Source organism: Corapipo altera, unplaced genomic scaffold (assembly GCF_003945725.1).
Source record: "Corapipo altera isolate COAL_440 unplaced genomic scaffold, ASM394572v1 1b, whole genome shotgun sequence".
In the NCBI taxonomy this organism is placed as follows: domain Eukaryota; kingdom Metazoa; phylum Chordata; class Aves; order Passeriformes; family Pipridae; genus Corapipo; species Corapipo altera.
In genome coordinates, this window is record NW_020884881.1 from 1681750 (window position 1) to 1697948 (window position 16199).

At 36.7% G+C, this 16199-nt stretch overlaps 1 protein-coding gene across 10 annotated transcripts in view; it reads right to left on the reverse strand.

Annotated features, from left to right (window-relative positions):
* Positions 1–16199, reverse strand: part of POT1 (protection of telomeres 1) — an 85199-nt gene that overhangs the window by 11674 nt on the left and 57326 nt on the right. For 7 of the 10 annotated variants that reach the window (XM_027639683.1, XM_027639682.1, XM_027639681.1 and 4 more), the window contains 4 exons: positions 15929–16064; positions 13662–13756; positions 12012–12103; positions 9798–9903 (listed from right to left, as the gene is read on the reverse strand). In XM_027639683.1, the coding sequence (XP_027495484.1) occupies positions 9798–9903; positions 12012–12103; positions 13662–13756; positions 15929–16064 (429 nt within the window). Of the gene's footprint in view, positions 1–6858; positions 8771–9797; positions 9904–12011; positions 12104–13661; positions 13757–14500; positions 15075–15928; positions 16065–16199 lie in introns of those variants that run through there. The other 3 variants (XM_027639687.1, XM_027639685.1, XM_027639689.1) reach the window with 2 other exon arrangements.

The window sequence follows — 16199 nt, forward strand, 5'->3', positions numbered from 1 at the left end:
GTGTTTGTCAGACAGCTGGGGTCTGAAGGGTAGGACACCGCATATTTCTGTCCCACATTATTCTTACTCTTAATTTGGAAAAATTGAACCATTTATGGATCATAACCAAATTTATTTGTGTGTACCAAAACCTCACATCTCGTCAAGAGCCTGGCTGTGCTCCATCAGTGAACATGCTAGAATTTTTGGATTAACAACTTTCCAAGTTATTTATTATGCTGTCAGTTTTCATGCTGTTCTCTTTAACTAAAATCAGGACACCTCAGCCACTAATGGCCACATGTCAGTGTCTTAGTGCAAGTGCCTGCTCCTGTGCCTACAAAGTCAGAAGCTGTACTGGGCACAGGGATCCAGGCACTGGCCATGGGGACTGCAGGGCCACCTCTGTGAGGAGAGGCTGTTGGAATCAGCCAGTTCCAACTGGCTCCTGCTGATTCACTGCAAGGGCACATCTGAGCCCATAGGCCAGAGTTGTGGTGCCTCTGGGAAAACATATTTGATAGGGTAAATGCTGCACAGCAGTGAGGGATGAGGAAAAATGTGTGAGAAAGAACCCTGTGACACCAAGCTCAGTGAAGAAGTAGGGGGAGGAGGTGCACCTGGTGCACCTGGTGCAGCAAGGATTCCCCTGTTGCCTGTGGAGGACACCACGGCGGTGCAGTTCTCCACGCTAAAGCCCATGGTGGACCCAAGGGGTGCAGGTTAAGTATGGGAAGAAGAAAATGGAAAGGTGTTTTATGCTTTTATGTTTGTTTTTCACCATCCAACTCAATTTTTATTGACAATAAATTGATTTTTTTGAAGTCAAGTCTGATTCATCCATGACAATTGATCTCCCTGTGTTTATCTTGACCCCTGAGCATTTCTATCTTTTTTATTCCCCTGTGCTGCTGAGGAGGGGCAGTGAGAGAGCAGCTGAGTGGGCCTCTTGCAGCCAAGGTGGGGAAACAGGATCTCCCCTCCTGTTCCACTGTGACATCAGCACAGGTGTGAAGGTGGGGAAATTCATACAGATTTGGGTAGTCTGTAAGAAAAGTGAATAAACCTCTTCCTAATTTGGTTAGAAAAAAAGCCTCATGTCACAGAATCACAGAATATGCTGAGTTGGAAGGGACCCACAAGGATCATCAAGTCCAACTCTTAGTCCTGCACAGGACCATCCCCAAGAGTCACATCATGTGTCCAAGAGTATTGTCCAAACACTTCTTGAACTCTGTCAGGCTTGGTCCTGTGACCACTTCTCAAGGTGAGGTTGCATCAGTACAGAGTAGAGTGGGACATGTCTTCCAGGTAGGGGGGGCTAGGCTATCAGGAAATGTGCTCTGATAAAATCTGTCTGAATAAAAAATTTCTCTCTCATTTTCACACGTCTCCAGTCTCTACTGATAAATAGCACCAGGCAGACTGCTATAGTGTTTTCACGTGCCATTTGCAGGACTGCGCCTCTATGCCTTATGCACATCCACCGCTCCAACTACTTCAAAAGAAACCCTCCAACTTTGATAGTGGTTTTTTTGTTTGATTGGTTTTGTGTTGTTTTCTTTTCCTTAGTGTTTTTTTTTTTTTTTTTTTTTTTTTTTTAATTTTAACAGTGTAGTGTGAGACAGGGGCAAACCACTTGTTCTTTCAGCCAGGACATTAATGTGGGAGTCAGGAAGCACTGGTCCATTCCTGGCTTGACGTAAATTTAAGAAAATACTACTAAGTCATAACATTGTTGAGACTAAGTTTCACTTACCTGCAGTGAGAATGCTGCATGTAGCCCGTCCCCCTACTACAGGCTGCAATGAAATATGGTGGTGTACTGGGGTATTGGGGTACTGATAGAAAATATATCTATTACTACTGATCCTGTCTGCTACACCTAATTCTCTACGGCCTCTTAAAAAATAAGCTTATCAACATTCAAAAAGTGCCAATTGGCAATTGTTTTTCTCTACTCCCTACAAAAAGTTAGGAAATGTAATTTTTTGACCAGGAAAAATTGGATAAAAGTAATTTTTTCACCAAGAAGAAATTTCTTTTACAACAAAATAAACCGTGGAATTAGGCACAAATGGAAAAGGAGGAATTAAGGAGCTATATTACTACAGTACAAATTGTCTCTATGCACACTCGTCTATATGTGTTTTGCAACTGTTTAGACACAGCTATTGTAAAGTGATTTAATCTGCTGCTTCTGTTTTAAACTGTTTTAATCTGCTCTCCTTTTGGTCTAGACCAACTGCTGCATTTTTTAATATTCAACCTTTATGAATGAATTTGAGGACCAACAGGAGAGTATTGATATGTGGTTTGAAAATCAATAGTGTTTTACACCAAGGAGGTGCCAGTTCTTTTGGGATTTCGATAACAAAGGCACAGACACTCAAAGCTGGATAGATGATTTACTAAGGATGGAAATTATAGAGGAGGTGACAGCGATGTGATGTCCCTCTTGAAGCTGGGAAGTGCAGCTGTTGCAGAGCCAGATGAGCTCCTCCTTTTGGGTCATGCCATACTACATGGTGTTCCAGTTGGGGCTGGGGTTTGCCAGTTTGTTCACTGGAATTCTTAGGTACAGATTCATCCATCACTGACAGCTGTCAGGTTTGGAATCTGGACTCAGCTTTGATGAGTCCCTTGGATAGTGCACTCCAATACTCTAATCTCAATAAAGGTATGGTTCCCAGATATGCATATATTATTTGCAGTGCACAAGATAAGACACTACACATATAATTATGGTTGAATACATACTGAATACATGCAAATTGTTTGCCTGTGAATTTGTTATATATATATCTCTAAGTTATCTTATGTATAAAGTTCTTGTATGGTATCCAAAAAGAAAAAAAGCACTTTTAAATACAGTGCCTCTTCTGAGGTCTCTGCTCTATTTGAGCAAGTAGTTTAATTGTGCTTTTCATCAGATGATGTTTTTATTTACTATTTGGTTTAAGGTTCAGACCAAGATTCTTCACCAAAGCTGAATTACCAAAAGCAGAATATACCACAGTCACATTTTTCCTTCTGTCAGTTTCAATTTGAATTGACTTCTAATTCTGATTTGCCTTGTTGCACATGCTCTTGACAGGAGTATTTGGTACAGTTCTATGCTTTCCTAACACATATTAGCCAATGACCTCAATATTTAAAATGAGGCTTGAGTACCTTGGCCAGAGCCACTAAGAAAGGAATTCAGGATTCCCTGCTCCATCACATCAGATCAGCTCCCTCTTTACCCAGACTGAAAAGTAGGCCAAAGATGTTCACATTTTTCCAGGCCTTACAGAAGAGCTAAATGAGCTTTGAAAACTACTGCTATTTTTACAATGCCTTGGTTAGCTTACTGTGAAAAGATACAGTTACATGGTATCATTGTGGAATATCATTCTTGCCAGAAAAAATGATTTGATGTGAGCAGGACACGGCACTTGGTGAATGACAAATATTGTGATTTTGCCAATTTTTTTTTTCAGAGTTTTTAAAGGAAAAACAAACTGACCTCTCTCAGCTCAGATAAAACCAATTTCCAGTAAGTGGATTGAGAGGAATTAAACTTGTTTAGAAATATAATTGTGAACTACTCTAGTTAATCACAACAGATTGGAATAACATTCAAAAAGTTATTCATTATCAGATCATAAATATATCAAATCATACAGAGCATAGCAGTCAACAGATCTGCATCAGGATTTTCAAGGTACAACATCTGATTTATGGAAGTGCAATGTTACATATTTAAGGTTCATTCCTCAATCTAAACTGTTCTTTCACATATAACTTCTTACCTTTCTCATCCCTTCAAATGAAACTTTTCAAGCTTTTTCTGCTTCTTTTTCCTGCTGAAGGACCCAAGCCACAGCACATTGCTAACAAATGTAGGGGAAAAGCAATTCTTCACTTTCTCCTTACTTTTAAGGCTATTTGGTTTACTCTTGACAAAACAGCAAATGGAAGCTGCTGTTTCCCTTTAAGACAACTGCAGTTTTCTGGGCAGCGAGATCTTATGCACACCACTACAGGTATGAGGGTACCTCTGCAGAAAGGAAGACCAAAGGGAAGCATCTCTAGATAATCTTTGACATCTCCTTATATTGTGGGCTTATGTCAAACTCAATCACTGCAACAGTTTCATTTTTATTAATACCATTTCATATCTTTAGCCCAGTAAATGTATTAGGAAAAGAGTATCCCCCATGATGGAGCATCAAATGAAAGTATGACAGAACAGCAGCACTAAAGACTGTTGTCTGGTGCAAGCCCCTTATCCACCCCCATTAAAAACAATAAAGAGCCCTTCTGGTAAATACACACCCTGCCAGTAACTGATCACATTTGTGATTTCAAACTTTGCTTCAGAGGGGCTTTGAGTTGCTTAATGGCTCATTTGTAGACAGAAGAAAGAAATAAAATCTGTAGTTAAATCTGTTCCAGCAGCAGATTTCAGTTTCAGTTTTGCTGCTCTTTTAGCCACAAAATTCAAGCAGCATTTATAAACTGGCATCATCCAGAGAATTCCTTTCAGTGAAGTAACAGCTCCTTAAATCAGAGCTACCTGATAGCTGGCTTTTGAAATTACAACTAAATACACATTCAATTCTGAAAGTGCAGCTTGTACGTCACAAAACTGTATTCTTTTAACAGTGTCAGTTCACAGGTGTACACACACACAGTAAAAGGCATAGAACAAATTTGTGCTTAAAGCTTTGTGTTTAATAGGGCAGTTAGGAGATTTAAAAAAAATAATTTTTTCCTCTCTGGCACATATTTCCACATCTAGCATATTTCTTCCTAGTTTACTAGCAAAAATTCAAATTAAAACAAGTATCTACTAAATGTAGATTTATTCCTAGACTCTCAATCTGCTCAGTATATGCAGAGAAATGGTAACAGAACAGCAGTTTTAAGGAGATACCTCTGTAGGTGTATATCAGAGTTGCAGCAGAAAACAAGAAGGAAAAACACATTGTAGCAGACTGTTCTGGGGTGAAGTCCATCCATAACTTTACTACAAATATGAATTACAGCCTAATTCTGCTCTATATTTTTCAAGCACTTTGGATCTGGTTATCCTTCATTAGATGAATATTTCCACAAACCATAGTTCTCACTGGGAATTTCATGTATAAGAAATGCTGTGAACAGGAGTGGCAGCAAATTGTCTCATAAAGACTCTCTACTACCTCTTTTTGCCTTTATTACAGTCTGTTCTTTCCTTCTCTCTTAATCTTCTGCTGAACAATTTTTTTTGTTTCCAATTCTTAACATTCACTGTTCAGTACAGTTTGAATAATGCTTATCTGAAGTAAATTCTTATTTGAAATTTTTGTCTCCTCTACTGAATAAAATTTTCTGCAGTGCTCCCATTCCACCTGAAGAACTTGAGCATGTATATTTGCTTAATTTTTTCACAATTCCATTTCAGTATTTGGCCTTGCCCCTTACTGCAGTACCCCAGTTCCTGCCAGTTTCACATTTGGCTTTGGCCAAAAAGTGACTTAATGTGCATAAATTTTTGTGATCTAAAACACTGTGGTATTGAAGAGCTAAGCACTCATCCCTGTTAAGACAATAAACTCTCTTCCTTCTGTTGCAAACCTCAGCTTGTAGCCTATGGGCTCTACTGTTCTTGCAATCCTGCTTCCTGCTGCTCAGTAGTCAAAGGATTAGTATTTAAGCATTTCAAAGCCTTGTCTGTAAATTTCTGGATCCCATAACTGCAGAAGCTGATGAGAAAGTTCAATCTCCACTGAACAGCAGGTCACCTACCAGGAATGCCTCCTTGTTTCTGCAGTCTCTTATTTATTTACATTCTGTCTTTTCAATTGGAGTTTCGAGAGTCTGACACATCTGGGAGCTTAAATTCAGCTGACTTTGGAGAGACTTCCAATCTTAAGCTTTTAAACCCTCTTAAAATACCGACTTCAAGGAGCCCAATTGCACAGGCACCCCTAAAAGCACTATTCCAAATTTATTTTTTCCTTTCTGTTTCTGAAAATCCTTTTTTTTTTTTAATTACAATTTTATCAATTTCTCTGCACTTACCTGTGTAATTGGAACAGGGTATGGCCTAATGTTCCTTTATTGGTCTTTCAAATTTATTTTCCCTCCCAGCTTCTCGTTTACAATCAGATATTCTTCCCCCTTGCCTGTGATGATTTTGCTGTGTGAGATAGACTTCATATTCCATGCATATTCGCCATTTCTAGTAAGAAGCTGATGTTTTGATTCAGTTACCCTATATGCTGGGATCTTTGTGGAGGGAGAAAGATGAGAAACCAGGAACATATGCCTGGAGTTTTCACTGGACCTCAGTGTACCAGTATTAACCTGATCTACTCGTTCAACTTTTGAGTGTCTTTAAAAACTGAAATCATACACCTGGTCAAGAAACTCACCAAAGGAAATGTGACTTTTTTCTGTAATTAAGGAGATTGCTAGCAATGGCTAAAAGTCATTGCTGCCTGAGATGCTCAGCTTTCAAAACCGTAGCCTGTCGGTGCTGCAAATTTAGGACACAAGAATCTCAGGATTTCCACCCCTCAGTCAAATATTCACAGGTCTCAGCGTTGACCAGGATAGGGAACTAAGGTCTGAGTCCCATCTCAGTGACTTCTATCGCTCCATACAAAGGCTACCAATGAGACATAGATCTTTTTCAATGTCTGTGCATTAATTCCTTTCTATACAGTGATCTTTAGTATTGCCAAATATATAATTTTCAATTGTTAATTAGAAAGAGAATTAAATGTGTATTTTTCAATTCAACAAACTATATAAACATTCATTTAGAGCATTTGGTTAGATGATGGCTACTGATGATAAAGTTTTCACACTTACGAACTAGTAACTAAAAGTCAAGTACAAGAAAAGTTTAATATTTGGAGATATCTTTATTAAGCATTTTAATACAATATTCAATAGTAAAAAAATTGTGATGCATATGCAGAGTTTTCGGGCACGGATCTCAGACAAGGTACATGGTGATACTGATTTTACACCGAAATTCAAAGCATATTCTCATTTATTACTTTACAAAGATTTATTTAGAAAAAATGTACAATACCAATATCTTTCGGAGTTAACAAAAATAGAAAAATAAAAATTCCTGTTTTCATACACTATATACAATAAAAGCAAAAAAGATTGCCTTTAATTTAACCCGTAGCTTCTGAAATTATCTGGATGTGGCCAGCGTCCAAAGTTTTATAATAATCATTTAGTAACTTGCTGTAACTATTTTTGTTGATACATTTATTCAAATATTCAGGTGAACTTTCATAAGTCAGTAGACTCTTTGGTAAACTGCTTGTTCAAGTCCAAAGTTGTTTTATTTTTCAGAATTTTTAAAGGAGATATCCACTAACCACTTTTAATATTGGTTCTGCCTATACACCAATCAGTAAGGAACAATCTCCTGCCTCAGAACATATAAACCCAGTATAATTTTTTAGAGAAAATTATCAGAAATCAGAAAATTATCAGAAAATATTTGATGAAATTTTAAATGACAAATTTCATAATCTACTAAACATCCCTGAAAAAGGAAAAAAACCCCTCATCTACTATCAAAATAATAATCTACTTACAAATAGATATTCCATCTGGCTCCTGAACTTCATTAAAAACAGCTGTTTAAATATTAAGTAATTTTGCTCTGATGGAAAGCATCTGATTTGACATTTTTCTCCATGGATTATTAATGTAGAAATCCATGGAGAAAAATGTCCTGAATTTGTTCTATGGACTTCTGAACGCAAAGGAAAACAACCAAGTCACTTTTCTAGTCCCGCAGAATTTTCAATCCATGATAGCACTCGATCAATTCTGTATCTCTAAATTTAGTCATACAATCTGATTACGTAAGATGGAAAAGGCAGATCTAGGCAGTGCAATCTGACAGTACATTTAGCCAGATACATGAGAGTCTTTGAAAACACAGACCCAGCTAATAAGCATGCTACCAACTTTGGTACCCAACAGGGCCACCCTAAGTCATTACCATCTACCAAATGTCAATATTCATGTAACAATTTTACACTACCTTACTTTCATGACTTGACTTTAATTTTAGTGATAGTCATTACATGGTTATGCTCATAACACCACCAGAATCTACAGTAACTGGTATAAGTAGCGGTTACCTCAGTATTTTTAAGAGGATAAGTTCTGTCTAAATGTACACATCAGCGCAAAATCAAAGAAGTCTCTAAAAATCAACAATCTCCCTGTCAAACTGGTTGAGAACAGTAACATAGGCTTGCACAAAGTAGTCTGAAAGAGTTTACTGAAAAGCTCCTTCTATCTTTGCTGACATTATACAAAAATAACAAGAAGCATAATTCTGACTAGATTTTCTGAGTAAAACTCATCAGTTTACAGTAACCTCAAGACTGCCTTTTTGAAGGATAGATGAGTACTCGACTGCTTCCATCAACCTGAGCCAAGCAGCTTCCAGTGAAAAGCTTAGCATCTCCACTTGCCCTTGCATCACAAAGCTGTATGTAAATACATCAAAGCATAATTCCCATTCACATTCATACACAAACTAAAAACTCATACACACAGCTTGAATTTCTGAGAAAGGAACAAAGATTTCTTTTAATACAGTCTGTGACCCCAACCACCCCCAAAAATTCCTTACTGGCTTACTTCTCACTAGCAACACATGACTATACAACATCTTCAGCAACTGTAGTGTCAAAAATTTGGTAATAAACCTGATGTTTCTTTGCATCTCTGACATTATAGGACTTGATGAAGCATTCCAGCCATGGCAAGTCACCTACCAACAAAACCCAAATTACTGTTCAATACTCATTTCTAACTTTTATAAGAGACAACTTGAGCAGGATCTTAACTATGATATATAAATGCATACAATAGTTATTAGAAAGAAAAATTAATTACTAATTTTGACATTCCAGTTGGTATCTCCAAAGTTTCCAGCAACATCTGAAATGGTGTTCAGTGACAGTCTTTCATGACTTGTCCTCCCTGTCCCAGCAACCCCCAAAACACTTGGACCCAGTAGTTGTACCATAGTATGTAATATGTATGTAAAGACTTTCCAATAATAAAAATTAATCTCCCTGTGTCTCAGTGAGACAATTTCACTGGTCACAAAGGGAAAATCCTTTACAACCTTTACAACAGGGACACTTTTTATAAGTATGGTAAAGATTGCAGCATGGTTGCAGTGGTCACTGACAGCTGTGTACTGGGAGTACGCTCCGGAGGTCGGAGCTGCACCACATAACCAGCTACCTTGGACATGTGTAGTTTAGGCAGAGCCACTTTCTCTCACAACACAAACACTGCACAAAAAGCTCTGTGAATGGATTTGGATTAAGTATTTGCTCAATTTCCATGGATGTTTCCTGTAGTAAGGGATGGTCTAAATCAACATGTGCAATGGAAAGCAGAATATCACCCAAGGCACATGCCATACATGAATTTCCTTTCAGCTTTCCCTAACGCGCTGCGACATTCAGTATGAGGGTGTTCTAGTTAACTTCCATACGAATACAAATGACATGTTAGTGCCTGCACAGGCATGACTGTATTCACACATCACCGCATACTACATAAGAATTTACTGACTCATTACTTTCTTTCTCAAAGGGAGTTCCAATATTAAAGAAATGTATCAGAACAAATTAATTGGAATTCTGCTTACAGACTCCAGCAGACTCTGTTCTGAGTTTTGCCTGTGCATAAGTTGAATTCTAAGACTTCGCATATACAATAGCAGATTGAAGGATCCCTTCCCTTCCCACCCCAACTCCCTTTAAAAATAACGGTAAACTGACCTAATTTTCTTCCTGGAGGACAGAGCATATTCATGGTCATCTGCATCTTTTCCTGAAGAAAATTGTTAGTTAGGATTTCAGAGGCAGGAATTTGGAAAAACTTTTCCTGGAAGAGAACAGATAAGTATGAGGTGTTGAAAGAGGGGTCAGAAATAATTAGCCAGGACCTTGACTGTATCTTCTTTTAGCAGCTTAAAATTACGTGACATAAGAATAATCTAATTTCAAAAACTGTTCAGATACAGAAAAAAACAAACTGAAAAAATTAATAGTCTGCATTTCAGTACAGCGTATTAATAAAAAAAATTATTATAAAAAATTAACAGTCTGTATTTAAGTACAGAGTATTCAGGAACTACAGCCACCCTGACAGCACACATATAGGTCTCTATACATAACTGGTGGATAGTTCTCATAAATCTCCATAATCAGACAATGTTACAGCCGGAGAGGATCAAAGTCACTTGAAAACAAGGGGCACTGCAACCTGGCTTCATAGCAGTAAAGCTCCCTTAGTGTGAATTCCACTTTTTGACAGTTTCAGAAACTACGAAGGAAGGCTTATACTGTGGGGTACATTTCTGAATGGAGACATCAAATAAAGAATGGAACATTAAAACATTAAATAAACATTTTCTCTGTATTATTAAACCACATGCAGTAAGTATGACTGACAAAACTCCAATTTTATTCTTTCCAAGTTTGCCACCAGTTTTTGTATCTCTAAAGGCTCATCATTTTATAAGTTGTCAGAGTGAGCTAAGGTTTTTGATGGTCATTTGTTGTTTTTGTTAAAAGATACAAATACAGAATAATTCTCCCTTTGTATAATTTTTGTATGGTATGTTTAATGGCACTGATCAGAAGTTAGCAGATAATCCAGCAGCAAAACTGACACAGACAACTGCTTTTTCCTTTCACTCTTCCAGTTCTTCTCACTACAAAACTTTTTTATTTTTTCCTTCACTGACTTTTCCTATAAAGAGAGGAGGAAATAAAAGAACTGAGTGTATTCCTACAGAAGTGCAACTGGAAGCTAGTGTACAGCTGCACTTCAAAGCAGCCCAGTTCCTTCTTAGGTGGTGCTAAAGGACTGGAGTTTAGGCTTGGGAGGTATTGGCTTGTCTTTGAAGTCCTTTCAGCAAGAATACGAGCAGCTGGCACTGCGGAGGAAATTGTGGTTTTTTCCTGCAGCTAAACTCTAGTTCTGAGAAGTATTTGATAAGAATGTGAGCCACCCTGAAGTAGAAATTTTTTGAATTCTGCATCAAGAGATGGTTTAAAATCTTTCCCCCCACCTTCCTTTTGCAGTTTAGTTTCTCAATACAAAAAGGAAAAAAGGTCAGTAAAAGGAAACAATTACTACCTGAAATGGTGATTGCAGTCTTTGACCTCCTTTGCTGTTAATACATTGTGTATTTTAAGAAAATATGTTTATGTTTTCCCTGATATTACTTTTACTTACAGTCTTAAAATTAAACAAGGAAAAGTATTCTTTTCAAAGTCCCATTCAAAGTCATTTAGTATAATGGTGGAACATTAAACAGTATTGCAGTGCAGAAAAAAACCCCACTAAAGTCTTTTTCTGTCCCATTTTGTCACACCCAAATTGTAGTGTGTCCATTCTTCAGTGTCTCAGGTAGCAGGAATGGTCTTAAGTAGTTTCACAGAAAACTGAAGATAGGTTAATTCTAAGATTAATAAAGTAGTTGAATAAACTGCTTCTGAAATAAAAGACAAATATCCGTACAGATGTAGCGGAGTTCTGCCTAGGGAAGGAAGGCCCCTTTACCTCGTGGTCATATGAAACAAAAAAATCAAGCATTACTGAATAGAAAGATTCTACTGAGAGTTTAAAAAAGAGGTAATGAGATTTTAAACTAATCCAGAAGTTACCTGCATAAATCCTGAAACACTCTCATCATTCACACAGCATTCAGGCTGCATAATTTAACATTGCCAATAATAAAGAAACGTAGAAAAGTCTATGGAAATACCAAATAATCTATCAACAAGCTTCCATTTTGTCTTTATGCTTTAACAGTCTACACTCTGTACAGTATTACCAACATTACAGCATTGTTAACTGTCCCCAAAAAAACACTTCAGGTAACACATAATGAATATTTGTGTATGTACATTTGCTATTTTAAAAACAAATCAAATCCAAACCCACATAATCTGTAGAGTCTACCTTTACCTAGATCTACTTACATAATCAAAAAGGTATGCATTTAGTGCTCCTGTTCCATCAACCAGAGTAAACTTCATAATAAAAACATACTGGAGAAGTTCAATACCTAAAACTGAAGAAAAAAAATAATTTATGTTTCTTGGAGTGAATACGCAAGACAAACTATAACAACTCAAGTTAACAACATCCCTCCTTTATAGTAACTGACTTTGAATACTCTTATTAAAAGTATAAATTGACAGACCAAAACATAGTGGCTGTGAACAGCAGAATGTCATTTGTATTTTAGGACCACATTGCAATTTGCCTGTAAACACTGTAATAGATGAGCCTATAAAAATGCATAAAGATTTTTAAGTACGTATTCTCATACTAGTAAGCAAAAGCTAGTATTTGCTTGGATCTTAGATCCTACCTTTGTAGGATTCTCCTACTCCTGTTTTTTTATCCAAGGGAGATTAAAAGAGAGGTGCTCTTAATTCAGTGATAATAAGAATGCATTCCACCTGAAAACTATCTTCTGAGGAAAAAAATTTGTTTCATATGATATTGGAAAAGCTACTAGGTGGTTTTATTCAGAAAAAAACTTTGCTGACAGTTCTGAAAGTATTCCAGCTTAGAGTAAATGATTATAATCTCTCTCACTGGCAGCAGTAACTGTTATGCTGCAAACATAAAATAACTTAAACATACAGAGTTCCTACAACTCTGTATCAGTCTTTTCTGGGTACACCTATTTAAACTGGTAGTCATCAACTGATCTGATATACTTGCAGGTTATAATTTAGTCTGAAAACACAAATGATAGAAGAATAATAGATATAAAAATAGTGTAAATGTCAGGAGGCATTAATCAATACTGGTTTCACTTTGAGAATTAAATGTCAATCACTGCCAGTTATATATTACTTTACATTTATATAATAGAATACAATTATAGTAGCTTATTTAACAGAATCACTTTATTGCTCAAATAGTTTTTTTCTTTTATAAAATCTTTACCAAACTTACATACTGCTAGATATTGACAATATGTTAGAACATGAATCAATAAACATAAAAACATTCTCTTTCCCTAATGTGTTGTAAAATTTTAAGCTCCACTTCCAGCTTTTTAACATGTTGACTGCATACAGTAACACAAGGAACACACAAAGCACAGAACACACATAAATGTTGTGGTATAGTGCCTTTCATTTGAATATTACTTCTTGCAGACTCTCTGGAATATGCTTAGCCTAAGGCTTACAGAAGATAAAAGTCTAACTTTTACGAGTCATTAACTAAGACTCTCTTTAGTTCAGGTCAGAAAAACTGTATCTTTAAAAGGAAAAGCAAGACTAACTTCTAGGACTGCAAGCATATACACAGTTTAACAACCTGCAACCAAAAATTCATGACATCTGTACTACGATAGGTGTTACTACTGATACTTACGGTAAAAGAAATCAGTCAACATACAAAATCCTTTAATTCATACTGCAACAGTTTTAAAAGTAAATATGTTATTTCCACTGGTAAAAGGTGAATAAGTTTTAAAACATTATATTCAATGTGACCACAAATTACATGCTTTCTGTAAAAAACTGCAGCCCAGAACTGCAAACAAAACTATTTCAAATAAACACTTCAGAATCAAGGTATATCAGGACCGTATCATGTCAGCTGACCTTGTGCTATTTCAGTTGGGTCCCATGATGGTCGCTGTTCTCCTGCAATGGAACTCAGACTCTTCAAAGGCTTTGGAGCTGAACACTGCTTGCACCTACCATTTAAAACAAGATATTGAGACTAACCAAACACTTATCTATTTATACTAGAAGTTTTCTGCATAGAAAAAAAAAATTCTGATTTTCTTACACAGTGGGAGTGCAAAAGTATTTCTGTTGCTGCTTAAAATAATTATTTTACCAGACACACCAGCTTTAGTCCACATCAAAACCCTTAATGCTGTTTCTGAAATATCCCTGATAAGAAATAAATCTGGAAAAGACCACCTCCATGAATAGACAGGAGTAAAACTGCACATCAGGCTGAGAGAGCTGGGGTTGTTCAGCCTGGAAAATAGAAGGCTCCGGGAAAACCCTATTGTGGCCTTTAGATATATAGAAAGGGCTTATAATAAAGACAGAGAGAGACTTTTAACCAGGGTCTATAGTGACAGGACAAGGAGCAAGTTTTAAACTGAAAGAGGGTAAATTTAGATTGTATAGAAGGAAGAAATACTTTACAATGAGGGTGGTGAGGCACTGGGACAGGTTATCCAGAAACACTGTGGATGCCCCATCCCTGGAATTATTCAAGTCCAGGATAGATGGAGGTGAGAAACCATGTTTAGTAGAAGGTGTCCCTTTCCAGGGGGTGCCTGGATTAGATGATCTTCAAAGGTCCCTTCCAACCCCAACCATTCTATGATTCCAAGATCACTACATTGCTAAACATATATTCATATTCACTACTTCTCGGTTTGCAGAAGCAGGAATGAATCTGAACTTGTAGCACACTCTATAGCTACTATATGACAGTTAGAACTTGAAATAAACATTTATTATCTTTTAGAATTATATGCAAAGTATGTCATAAAAATCAATAGAACTACTTGTGCTTCAGTGATATAAAGTCAAGCTCAGCTAAGTCACTTTTTTCCTTTAAAAAACCCACTCAAACTCCAATAAAGTAACTTAGCTGTGAATTTTGCAAGTGTGTCTATTTATATATATACACGTATGAATATACATGCTCATGCACACACATATAAATTCATTCTACTATACAGAATCTTTTTTAGACTTTGTTAAATATATGCCACTGATAAAAAAAGCACATGAAACATCATTCTGAAATGTCAGCATCCTTGTGATGTTCCTTCCTAAATATCCTATAAACAATCACAGAATATCTTATTTACTTTTACAATCCAGCCATTTGAAGAGAGAACATCATCTGAAGGTGAGTTGTGTGTAGCTGGGAAAATATATGGATTATGAAAGTGCAGGGGGAAATACTTTGTATTGGTGAAGATCCTGTCCCAGTAGCAGTACCCACGTACTGCCTTTATTTAAAAAAGCTGTAGACAGCCATATCTGTAAAGGGGAAAACAGTATATGACAAAGAGAAATAATAACCCGTATTCATTTTATGGATGGCCCTTATGGGAAACTTTAGGGTTCACATGAAACATGCAATATTTCTGCACAGAAATTTTTTTACTGCCTACAGACCTGACGCAGTGCCCCACCACACTGTGCTCTGCTTGAACTTACTAGGACTGCTGAGAGAGAGGACTCAATAGCTTGCATGAAGTAACTGGTATTTCTGAGCTCAGTAACTGCATGCTGCTGGGCACTACTGGGAGAACACACTGCTGCTGGCGCTCAATGAGCAGATCACAGATACCACACCGAGATGTATGTACTGCATTCCACAGCCTTGGAACTGTGGAATTCAGAAACCTGTTAAGTCATCTCTACAGTGAATGACATCCACAAATAGGTAAGGCACTTTGTGCTGAGGATCACAATAAATGACAAATAGTAAGGATAAGCTGTCCAAAATTCCTTACTTCTTCCAAAACCCAAGCTTTCCCAACACTAAGAATGAGAGAGAATGAGATGTACGTTGACAGTCTGAGATAATTTTCTGGGTCTCTATTTAAATATTATCTGCTATATTGTTAATATATAAAAAAAAACAACCCAGCATACAGTTTGAAAAGCAACATGTGTTTTGAATTTAAGTGAGATGACAAAATGGAAGACCTGGACTAAAAGAGGTAGATTAAGGTACTTTAGGTACTAGGTACTGCACATCATGTTATGTATTTTGCACCAAAGAATCTTTGGGTAAGTTATGCCTTAAGCACTGTAGATTGAATTACTGAAGGAAATGGTATCTATTACTGCAACTATTGAAACATCAACAAATACTTTTAACCTACCCATAATATTTTACATTCCCTTGTAAAAGAAAAGGAGCTGAAAGATCTAATAATTCCAGATCAACTTCTGTGGATCTCACAGGAATAACACACTTAAACCTTTTTGTAAGCTTCCAGACTTCTTTCAGTGTTCCACCTATTAAATATAGAAAAACATGGTTTCTTAAACTGTAATCACAAATAAATCAAACAACTTGTATTTCTTGGCTGATTAGATACTGATTTCAGGACCTTCAATAATAATTGAGAGCCACCATTGAAAACTCAAAAA